Here is a 12,452-nt window from a genome sequence, read left to right as displayed (position 1 = left end):
ACATAAACTTAATGTCTAATGAATAAATATTGTCATATTTTCTATTTTCCAACCTGGGTTTCCTTGCATTCCAGCTAGACCTGGTAGTCCCTCTGGTCCTGGAATACCAGGCATACCTGGGCGGCCCTTTTCTCCTGGGAAACCTATGGTCATTAAAATATAAATCTTATATCAACATCTCTTCTCCCACATAACTAAGGATTATGGCATCATTAGAATCTAGGACTACTGCATGGTCAATGTATAAAACAAAGCAAATTTATTTAAAGTAAGGGCAGGAAATATGTACTTACCTGTAATGGCATTTTCATGAAAATCTGCAGAAAGTTCTGCGCAATTATATCAAATTGTACCTGCACAATAAACAAGTCTCTAGATAAAAAGGTAATTTGACATTAACATTCTTTCCTCAGGTCATGAAGAGGATTAAGTAATATATATACAATAAAAAAAATAACAATATGGTGAATTCATTAAATCAATTTTCATACAAATCTGCAAAGTGAATCAACTTTATTTTGAAGTCCTTAATTGTCATGAAATTAACAATTTTAATCCTATACAAGAATATTATTAACCACAAAGTCTGTTGAAATCTTCAATTTCTAGTCTATGGCAGATATGATGGCATTAAACTTTGTGTGGCACTAGAATTACATATTTCTACCATACAGATTCATAATGCATTCATTTATACCAGTTGAAGAAAAAAAATCCAAGAAGTTTTTGTATTTTACAGGACAAAAGAACTTTCTGTATTTGAAAACTGAACAAATTTTTTTTCACATTCATTTGCTTTTACCATGCAATAATTAATTCTATTTTGTCTTTTTCTCACAAACCTTGTTGTGCTCTATATCCTTTCAGAACAACAATTGTTTAACTGACTTGCATCATGTGTAAATCCATGTAAGATAGCTAGACAGCAATGTGCATACTGACATACATAAAAGAAATCTGAATCTCTTACATTCCTTGATCAGCCTCATTAATGTGATTATAACCATCAGAATGATAAAGATGACCCTGACCCACCTGGTACCCTCTGTCACAAATGAACTTAACTCACCTGGTAACCCTGATGACCCAGAGTAACCCTTTGTTCCTGACTGGCCGGGGAGTCCATCTCGTCCCCTTATTCCATCTAGACCCCTCTCCCCAGTTAGACCCTTGTCACCACTTGAACCAGGAAGTCCCGGCAGTCCATCTACTCCAGGACCACCACGCAGTCCTGGGAGACCTGAAATTTGATCAGATAAATATCAGTCTTGGTGCTAAATCAGTTAGATCTTTGGATAACTTATTGAATAAAATACCATAAAGTACGAGAGAACATGATTTGTTCCAATGGTTCTTGATTTCCTGCTGTATTAAAAAGCAGTTTTCTGTGGTATTGGCTGATCTTCTACTGTACCCCAGCAGTATTTATGGTATAATGGTACCAATTGCGCAAGTCTAGGTGGGTGGAGCCTAAGGTGTAGGGAAGATTGCATTCAGAAATAAAGAACAACACTAGCTGTGATTGGTGCATTATGTAAGAGTTGTACTTTCTGTTAGACTTTTAAAAAAATTTAAGCCTCCTTGTAACATGTGAGATTATGTTAATTCCAATCAAGATCATATTTTGTATTTTTTATGATTTTTTTAAAAGTATGGTACACATGGCTGAAACTGTGTTGTGACTAGATAATTCTTACCCCTGTCTAGTTCCAGCAGAGTTATCTCTCTTAAATGCAATGGAGTACCTGGTTTTGTCCTTGTCAAATTGACATTCTAGCATTGTTCTGTATGATAGTGTGTGACATGCATACTGAGGTAGGATAGAAAGTATATTTATTTCACAAAACATTAGCATTGAGGTATATGGAAAAACAATTGGTACTGTGATACCTTATGTAGTGTTACAGTTAGATGCAATTAGCAAAACAATTTCTGATGTTTCACATGACATCAGTTAGTATTCAGCTACAATCATTACAGCAATTCAACTGTGTTGCTGTATTTTGACCACTGAAGAAAAATGGAACTCCAAATATATAAATCAATAAAACTTTCAGATAATACGTTCAGCATATGGAAGACAACCCCTGATGGAATGATGATAAAATCAACACAAGGAAGACAGCCCATGATGAGCTAATGTTACATTCAACACAAGGAAGACAAGCCCTGATGGAAAGATAATAGTCAACACATGGAAGACAACCACTAAAGGATGAATGATATTTTAAGCAGAGTGTGAAAGAAGAGGACCGTAAATTCAGATGATCGTGTATTTTTGTAAAACAGTTTATCAAAATAATTTCATGACATTAAATACTACAATGCAGAATTATTGTCAGCATTGTACTGTCACAGCAAACATGATTTCAAATGGAATTTTCAACACGTAGCATCTTCTCATTGTCTACCTAAGCTGTACCCAAGAAGTGTGCAAATCTGTCGAAACAATATTTCCTAAAAAGTGTCAACATTTTTTGCAAGTTTTGACTGAAAACCCAGGAATTTCACTTTTAAAGTATAAAATAAATGCAATTCTATTTATCCCTGTATCCTAAACTCCTATTGTGCCTATTATATCAACACTAGTCCTGATTACAAAATACTCTCAGACAGATGCTTATACCAATGGTGACACAAGGCTGTGCATGGAATTTCATTCCATGAAAGCTAATAATGATGAAAACTGACAATACAGGGCATATGCTAATACATAAACAGGGAAACAATAATAATACTAAAACTATTTTTCAGCTTTATTTTAAAAATTTTGAGGATTGTTTTAATGTTTTCAGGCACCACATCAGAAGATGGTCGTTTAGTACCAAGTTAACTGGAGTAAAGTGCCTTGACCAAAGGAGAGACTAGTGGGCTGATTTCGCAGCATGGACTATGTTTGTGACATTCTTCTTAGTGGCTTCATAGATTTGCTTATGAATAGTGAGTCTGGTGGAAAGCCAAAGCCTCTCAGCTTTACGGCAGTCTCTTTTAGCAGTGCGAAGCTGGTCCCTAACACTGCTATACCATGAAGAACACTTGAACTGATACTATGCACTTGGTAGCTGGGGCATGTTTGTCAAGCAATGAACGCAGGCAGTTATCGAGTTGTTCTGCTGTAGGAGGTAAGCAAGTTGTTAGGTTTGCTTGGATGTCATGCATTAGTTTGGTTCTATTTATCATACAGAGGTTTCTCTTAGTAGCAGATAAAGGTGAAGGGTTAGGGACTGATACGTCAAGATGACATATAATACAGAGGTGATCTGATGCAAGGTCATGGAATACCAGGGAGAACCGTAGAATGTTATCATCAGGTCTTGAAGAATCCAGTCTAAAATGTGACCATGTTTATGGGTGGGTTGGTTAATTGACTGTTTGAGGCTGAAAACATTAATGGAATCTATTAGTTTTGATGTGTTTGGGTTTCCGGGACAGTCAAAGTTGAAATCTCCAAGAATAATCAGGTTGTCACCTATCAAATTTCCATACTCCAGGAGATTTGGAAACTGCTCCAAAAAGAGAGATTCAGCCAGCTTGTTTTTTCTACTAGTAGGAGGGCGGTACAGGCAGAAAAAATGGACTGACCTTTGCTCCAGTGTGAGTGTGTGAGTGTGGTTTACATTAGTTCAAACAATGTGTGGTCGAAATTGAATGTTGTGGTGTGGTTAAGACGTTTGATCATGGAGTTCTTTGTGATGATAGCAAGTTACGGGGGAACGAATTGATGGAGTAACCAGTGGGTGTTAGATCCACACAAATGAGCTCATCACCCAATGTTTTTAGCTATGTTTCTGTCAGGAAAAAGGCGTCAATATTCTGGTCGTTAATAAAATTAACTATTTCTGTGCGATGTTCCGGTGGTCCTACTGATTGGGCATTGAATAATGCAATACGCAGAGGTATCTCTTGTATAGTTGACACAAAGGTTGACAAATTAATAGGGATTTGAATTAGGTTATGTAAATTAACGGTAAAAATTTTTTTAAATTGTTGAGCCAAAATAAGGGATATAACTGGAATTCTTCTTCCTGTTCTATGCTGGCCAGCTTTGTTTGCATGGTAGATTTGAAGATATGTAGATATTAGTGTCACTCTTACAATTCTTAATACACAGAAATACATTTTTGTTAACAAGTATATTAAAGAGTGTAGATATTGATGCATTTGAAGGTAGTTGTAATTTAACTGACTGCATTTGAAGGTAGTTGTAATTTAATTGACTGCATTTGAAGGTACTTGTAATTTAATTGACTGCATTTGAAGGTATTTGTAACTTAATTGATTGCATTTGAAGGTAGTTGTAATTTAATTGACTGCATTTGAAGGTAGTTGTAATTTAATTGACTGCATTTGAAGGTAGTTGTAATTTAATTGATGCATTTGAAGGTAGTTGTAATTTAACTGACTGCATTTGAAGGTATTTGTAACTTAACTGACTACATTTGAAGGTAGTTGTAATTTAATTGATGCATTTGAAGGTAGTTGTAATTTAACTGACTGTATTTGAAGGTAGTTGTAATTTAATTGATGCATTTGAAGGTAGTTGTAATTCAATTGACCGCATTTGAAGGTATTTGTAACTTAACTGACTGCATTTGAATGTAGTTGTAATTTAATTGACTGCATTTGAAGGTAGTTATAATTCAATTGACTGCATTTGAAGGTAGTTGTAATTTAATTGATGCATTTGAAGGTAGTTGTAATTTAATTGATGCATTTGAAGGTAGTTGTAACTTAATTTTTGCATTTCAAGGTAGTTGTAATTTAATTGACTGCATTTCAAGGTAGTTGTAATTTAATTGACTGCATTTGAAGGTATTTGTAACTTAACTGACTGCATTTGAATGTAGTTGTAACTTAACTGACTGCATTTGAATGTAGTTGTAACTTAACTGACTGCATTTGAATGTAGTTGTAACTTAACTGACTGCATTTGAATGTAGTTGTAATTTAATTGACTGCATTTGAAGGTATTTGTAACTTAACTGACTGCATTTGAATGTAGTTGTAACTTAACTGACTGGATTTGAATGTAGTTGTAACTTAACTGACTGCATTTGAATGTAGTTGTAATTTAATTGACTGCATTTGAAGGTATTTGTAACTTAACTGACTGCATTTGAATGTAGTTGTAACTTAACTGACTGGATTTGAATGTAGTTGTAACTTAATTGACTGCATTTGAAGGTATTTGTAACTTAACTGACTGCATTTGAATGTAGTTGTAATTTAACTGACTGCATTTGAAGGTATTTGTAACCTAACTGACTGCATTTGAATGTAGTTGTAACTTAACTGACTGCATTTGAATGTAGTTGTAACTTAACTGACTGCATTTGAATGTAGTTGTAATTTAATTGACTGCATTTGAAGGTACTTGTAATTTAATTGACTGCATTTGAAGGTACTTGTAATATAATTGACTGCATTTGAAGGTACTTGTAATTTAATTGACTGCATTTGAAGGTAGTTGTAATTTAATTGACTGCATTTGAAGATAGTTGTAATTTAACTGATGCATTTGAAGGTAGTTGTAACTTATTTGATTGCATTTGAAGTTAGTTGTACCTTAATTGACTGCATCTGAAGGTAGTTGTAATTTAATGACTACATTTGTAGGTAGTTGTAATTCAATTGACTGCATTTGAAGGAAGTTGTAATTTAACTGACTGCATTTGAAGGTACAGTCAAACCCTGTGATAACGTGATAATTGGGGTCCAAAAAATTGTATTGCGTTAATATCAGAGTTGCATTAATGCGGGGGTTTTACAGTATTTTACATGTACGTGTATTCATGTCTAATGTATGTGATGACTAGAGTATCAAAACCATTTATTATTGTGCTGTCGTGGAATGCAGTTCATCCTTAATGCATGTAATTCCATTGAAAAAGTGCACACAGATTTACAATATTCAATAATTTTGTCCCAGATCATTGTGTCTGAATTCAACATCTAATATACAGCATGAACAGAGTACTGACACCGTTTACTTGCCGTCTGATATCATACTGTCGGGGCTTGCAATTAATCCATAATACATGTAATTCCATTGCAACAATTGCATACATATTTAAACTCTTCAATAATTTTGTCACATATCATTATGTGTCTGAATTCAATGGGAAAAATTAACAGCCAAATACGGTTAAGAAAGACGAAGCCTGTGTATGGTTCGTTAGGTTACAGGGTCTATGAACACTGTACAAATTTCATACTGCTAAAAGTTTCTCATATGCATTTCTATGTACATTATCTATTGCAAATTTCCAATAATTAACGCTTGTACACCTTCTCGTTTGAATGACTAAAGCAAGAATAATTAACAATCATCACATGCTTTCAGTGTGCATATAATGTCTACTTCAGATTTTGTGAATATCAAAAGAAACATGTGAAAACTACTATACTAATCATTGTGCAAAGTGCAGAGAACTGTAATGTAAATGATACATTTGAAGGTAAATGTAAATGATACATTTGAAGGGAACTGTAATGTAAATGATACATTTGAAGGGAACTGTAATGTAAATGATGCATTTGAAGGGAATTGTAATGAAAATGATGCATTTGAAGGGAACTGTAATGTAAATGATGCATTTGAAGGGAACTGTAATGAAAATGATGCATTTGAAGGGAACTGTAAAGTAAATGATGCATGTGTAGGGAACTGTAATGTAAATGATGCATTTGAAGGGAACTGTAAAGTAAATGATGCATTTGAAGGGAACTGTAATGAAAATGATGCATTTGAAGGGAACTGTAATGTAAATGATGCATTTGAAGGGAACTGTAATGTAAATGATGCATTTGAAGGGAACTGTAATGTCAATAATACATTTGAAGGTAAATATAAATTTAACTAACTGCATTGAAACGTAACTGTAATTATTGCATTTTAAAGAAACTAGAATTTAAATGATTGCATTTTAAAATAACAGACCCCAGGTCTCATATTTTTGGAGCATTACAATAATATTTTCTTTTTTAATTTGACAGAGAAAGTGAGAAACTCTGCATTGTGGTAAATACTTGAATTCAGCCTAAAGACAAACAATCTATAGAACCACATGAAAATATAAATAATAATTTAACCATTTGAGTTTATTTTCTTTCCGTTTCATTAAACTGAAACATGAACTTCCAAACATTTGATAAGGTCATAATTAATTTTTCCTATAAACACCTATTGTTCTTACTAGTGGATTCTGTCATGTGACTCTCTTCAGCTCATAAAATTAATTGAGGAATATAGCAATTTATAGAGTACAGATTTACCATTGCATGACCAATCTAAAAATATACTACTCTTTACCTGGTTCTCCTGGAAATCCTGGTTCTCCTTTACGCCCAACCCGCCCCCTGATGATGTCTCCCACCTCACCCTTCTGACCAGGGAAGCCTGGTATACCTTCCCGTCCAGGTTCACCTACAGGGGCAGAAAAAAAAGAGTCTTATTTCATCTACAAAGCTAAAGTGACAAAGGTACATATTCTAAAAATAGCTACTCAATTAGATAATGAATCAACCCAAATCAGTCTCAATTCTAACATGCTTGATAGACTGACCTCTAAATTATATTTGATTAGAAACATAAACCAGTGCACAAACTGATAATAATATTCCAATCACATCAAAGAATGTTCATATTTTAGAAGACCAGACACTAAATTACAAACATGGCTACCTACATTCACACATGGGTGGGCAAGATCCTGCACTCCTTGTTTACTCATTATAAAAGTAGGTCACTTACCCATGCATTTTGAACAGGATGGTAAGATACTAAAACTTTCCTTTAAGTACAAGTGTTAATTAAACACTATCTATATACACTAATTACAACACATGGCTAATTAAACCTTATATATATAACAAATGACAGAACAGTGCTATACTCATTTCACTAATATTTGGTAAAAACCACTGAATAAACAGTGTATCAATCAAGTCATCTGGTACACACAAATATTTGCCGCATAAATAATCCAGAAATTGCAAAATTACTAAAGTCCAGCTTTCTCAAAGCCATGGAAAACTAGTACTGATCTCTCTGACATTTTAACATTAGTGGCTTTCCTCCATTTTCCATCAAAGGTTGCAATAGCCTGCTGATTTCATTGTAAACAAACGTACATGGTAATGACTTATAGATGGAGTCAGGACCAGCCTAAGGCAAATTGGACCGATTTGGCCCAACTGGGTCCCACACTCACAGGGGTCCATGCGTTAGTCATTTTTAAACATAAATCTATAGAGAGAAAGTAAATGTAAAGCGATGGAAGAAACTCAATATCCAATCAAACTTGTTTAAAAGCTGATTTGCAAATGCCTTGCTCACAGGGTCCTGCCAAAATGATTCAAATCGGGGACTGCATTTACTAAGGTCAGTGCTGGATGAAGTATGTCTGTAAATAATACTATGAGCTATTTACCTCACATATTTAAGAGCCAAAGTCACTCAATAGGTAATAAAAAAATTACAATTGTTGCATATTTAAATGGGGGAGGGGGTACTGATATAAGAATAAATATGGTTTGCATATGTCCTGTCAAGCAAGATTTCTAAAAATGGTGTCATCTCTTTTTCTTGTCAATGCAAATGAAATAAAAGACAATAACCATTGTCTTCTCTATTATCTGCATTGGTCACCATCACCTTTAAATTTCTTCTAAAATTGAAATTATTGATATTTTTATTACCCTGTAATCATTGTCTCTGAATGCTATGTTTTCTGTAACAAAGGCAGCCTTACAGTTTGGCTATGTTCAATACATGTAGATATTGAATATTAACAATAATGAAAATAACAATAATCAAGACTGACTGGAAATTTGCTCAAATTAAATAATAATAAAATGAGCAATTATGTAGATACTGTTCACTAAATTTTAAACCATGGTGATACGAAGTTCTTGTGGATGTATCCCTTTTTGAAAATGTTGCTCTGCATATATAAAAAACTAGACAATAATTTGGGTAAATTGTAGTTCCTTACCTCTCAATCCTTTAGGCCCTTCTCTGCCTGGTAATCCTGGTCGACCACTTTCTCCCTCTCGTCCTGGGATACCTCTGTATCCTGGCAACCCTGGGTTTCCCTGTACACCCTTGATCAAGGGTCCTACAAATCTCCCTGGATCTCCCGTCTCACCCTTAATTAGGCAAAGAAATAGCAATACAGGATATCTTTTAAATTACATTGTGATTAACACCCGGACCACAATTAACTAAATTCATTGCTTTTTATTACAGAAGTTTGCTAAAAAGAGTCTAAATGATATAAAATGTTGAAAATTATTGAAAATTAAATCTGACCTGGAAAGAAGTAGTGTAAAGCTGTATACCAAATTTTATTGTTTTATTGATTCTGTCATTTAAAGTTACTGAACTGAAGCAGATGGGACTGACTGATATATCAGTGCTGATCATTTGATCTTGTTTGGGAACAATATAGCTCTACAATTATCCTCCAACTTACACAATTTCAATTTACATGAATTTCATGTTAATGTGGTGTCACATGACATTTTCAAAATAAAATTTTAGTTAAGATTAAAACAACAATCATAAGACCCATCATTATAAGACAGTTCCTGTTATTAGGCCCATCATTATAACATGGTTCCTGTTATAAGGCCCATCATTACAACATGGTTCCTGTTATAAGGCCCATCATTACAACATGGTTCCTGTTATAAGGCCCATCATTACAACATGGTTCTTGTTATAAGGCCCATCATTATAACATGGTTCCTGTTATAAGGCCCATCATTACAACATGGTTCTTGTTATAAGGCCCATCATTATAACAGTTCCTGTTATAAGGCCCATCATTACAACACAGTTACTATTATAAGGTCCATCATTACAACATGGTTCCCATTATAAGGCCCATCATTATAACACAGTTCCTGTTATAAGACCCATCATTATAATACAGTTCCTATTATAAGGTCCATCATTACACCACAGTTCCTGTTATAAGGCAAGTATGATAATGCATTATATTTCATCCTGTGATAGTGAAATTATATATATATCATATACAGTAGAACCTGTCTTGAGAAACCACCCAGTATAACAAGGAAGTACTGCTGTCCATTGCCTTATAATGAGACCACTTTATAATTAAGTGTATAATGAAATGGATCCATGACCATGACTGTCTGGTAACAGGAACCATTTTATATTGAAGGGCATTATAGTAAGGTAGCACTGAATGGCATGCCTTCCCTACTGTCTGTGTGTGCCAATCTATCAATAGCAAAGACATAAAAATGTAGCACAAGAGATTTCTGGGTTGCAATGAATAGTAGCCTTTGATACACAGACATGATTTTGGTCTTCCACAAAAAAAAGCTGCAAATCTGAAAGGGGGGTTTGGGGATCTTCCCTCAACGGTGTTTTGAGGGGCAGTGACACTGATCCAGGGGTCCAGGGGGTCGAAGGCCTCCAGTCAAAAATGCATTTTACACTCATGAAAAGCTGCTCCTGGTGCAACTTATGATCATATTATATAACAAAATAATCATTTGAAAAACTAACAAACTTACCAAAAATTTCAACTTGAATAATTTCACAATCAATAAACTTCATTGTCACATGAATTTTTTCTCTAATACTACTGGTGCCTAAGTTATTTCATGTGCATGTCAGTGTTCACATCGTCATTAAGTCAATAATTAGGCATTTTTTGCTGCCAACATATTACACTTCTCTCTCTTCATAACAAATCTGTAAAATAAACACCTAAGTACATCACCTATATACAAATAATCCCATATATTCACTTGTCTTTTTGTCCACTGGACAAAACCTGTTGATATGCCAATCAAGCTCTTTTTGCGGCTTTATCAAAGAATTCTTTAGCCTCCCTTTTTTGTCAAAAATGATTTTGTTGGCTCAATGTGCAATCGTTTTTTTTCCTTCTCAATGAGAGCCTTGTTCCTTTCAAGCCCCAGCTTGTGTTGTGACATGCAGTGCACATGTTCTGACAGAGGGCTACATCTGTTCCAGACTCTTCCAACCACGACTTCTGTAATTTATATCTTTATTGCAGATGTCACAAAATGCCCATATTCTGACAGATGGCTACATCTATTCCAAACTCTTTCAACCACGACTTCCATAATTTATATCTTTATTGCAGAGGTCACAAAATGCCAGTCCACTAGCATTCAGTTTTCTTATAAACTGACCAACTAATTCTCTGTTGACTTTTTGCTCCAGCCATTCCCATTTCCATACATTTTTTAAAATCTTTATCTAAACTTTTCGTGTCATGGTCTCTCTCAACAACTTGGGATGCCATTTTTTGTAAGCACGCTTCTTCTTTACATTGCCATCAGTTTCATTTACACGAAGATTCATTGGATGAATTTAAACTTTTGACCAATCAGAATACTCTTTATGAGAGTCATGGGCTAACTAATATATATAGTGAATGAGTTACAAAGGTCATTACGGAATAGGACCGAACAGACCGTTTAAAAACCAGAAAAAAAAACGGATCGGACATAATAAAAAATAAAACGGACTATATCAAGAAAAATTGGATTCAAGTCAGGAAAAAAATCATGTCTGGATACAGCTCTTTACAGAAATTGTCAAAAAATTTCAATTCTTGACGTTATATCAGTCCTGAGACACCTGTAATCAACAAAAGAGACATTTCTATCCTGTGTCATATCATTCAAGTGACTTTTGTTTATGTGTTATTATGTGAAGCCATCAATGGAAGGGTATAGCACAAGTGAATAACACCATACCTCTTTGTCCGATGATTGGTTTATGTCAGTATTTCAGAAGCTTTTATCCCAATGTGATTAGTGAGAAAATGACTCCACAGACAGACATAATTTTTTTTTACTTACAGGCAGACCATCCAAACCTGGTAGTCCTGGATCACCCTCACGTCCTGGCTCCCCAATAAATCCTCTGACTCCTGGATCCCCTTGTAGCCCAGGGAAGCCTTTGATTCCTGCTGGTCCTCGCAATCCTGGAATTCCATCAAATCCAGAATCTCCAGGCAATCCCTTTAACCCATTCCTACCTGGTTCCCCAGGGACTCCAGATTCTCCCTTTAATCCTAGAAAAGAAAGATCAAATAGATGTGAATCAATGAAATAGGAATTTAAAAGTTATTTACCTTTTTGCTTGTGTATGATTTGCATTCAACTGCTTTTACAGTTTATATCCAGCTTTGTATCATACAATGAACTGATGGATCAGGATCTATGCTGTTTGTTCCACTAAAATTTAAAATAAATAACACAGATTTAAAAAAAAAAACATTCTCATAAATAGACTCATATGAAATTTATATGATTAATACAGAAATTTCTATATAAATTTAATTTTTAAATATTCATGCCTGAAAACCCCAACTCCGCCATAGCCGGTCCCAAGCCCGGGTGTAAAAGGAGGAGGGTTGGGCATGGGGCTGGCAACCCAA

General features: G+C 34.6%; 1 protein-coding gene across 1 annotated transcript in view; it reads right to left on the bottom strand.

Moving 5' to 3' along the window:
* The window catches only part of LOC149799904 (uncharacterized), a 148,412-nt gene that overhangs the window by 58,897 nt on the left and 77,063 nt on the right, over positions 1 to 12,452 (bottom strand). Inside the window, exons 22-26 of the mRNA XM_089959354.1 lie at positions 11,872 to 12,086; positions 8,997 to 9,150; positions 7,313 to 7,426; positions 1,070 to 1,240; positions 54 to 143 (exon numbers count right to left, since the gene is read on the bottom strand). Of these exons, the coding sequence (XP_089815480.1) occupies positions 54 to 143; positions 1,070 to 1,240; positions 7,313 to 7,426; positions 8,997 to 9,150; positions 11,872 to 12,086 (744 nt within the window). The remainder of the gene's footprint in view (positions 1 to 53; positions 144 to 1,069; positions 1,241 to 7,312; positions 7,427 to 8,996; positions 9,151 to 11,871; positions 12,087 to 12,452) is intronic.

Source organism: Sinohyriopsis cumingii, chromosome 5, assembly GCF_028554795.1.
Source record: "Sinohyriopsis cumingii isolate HCF-2022 chromosome 5, ASM2855479v2, whole genome shotgun sequence".
Taxonomy (NCBI): Eukaryota; Metazoa; Mollusca; class Bivalvia; order Unionida; family Unionidae; genus Sinohyriopsis; species Sinohyriopsis cumingii.
The sequence above is the reverse complement of the archived record's forward strand: the minus strand, read 5'-3'. Positions and strand labels throughout refer to the sequence as shown.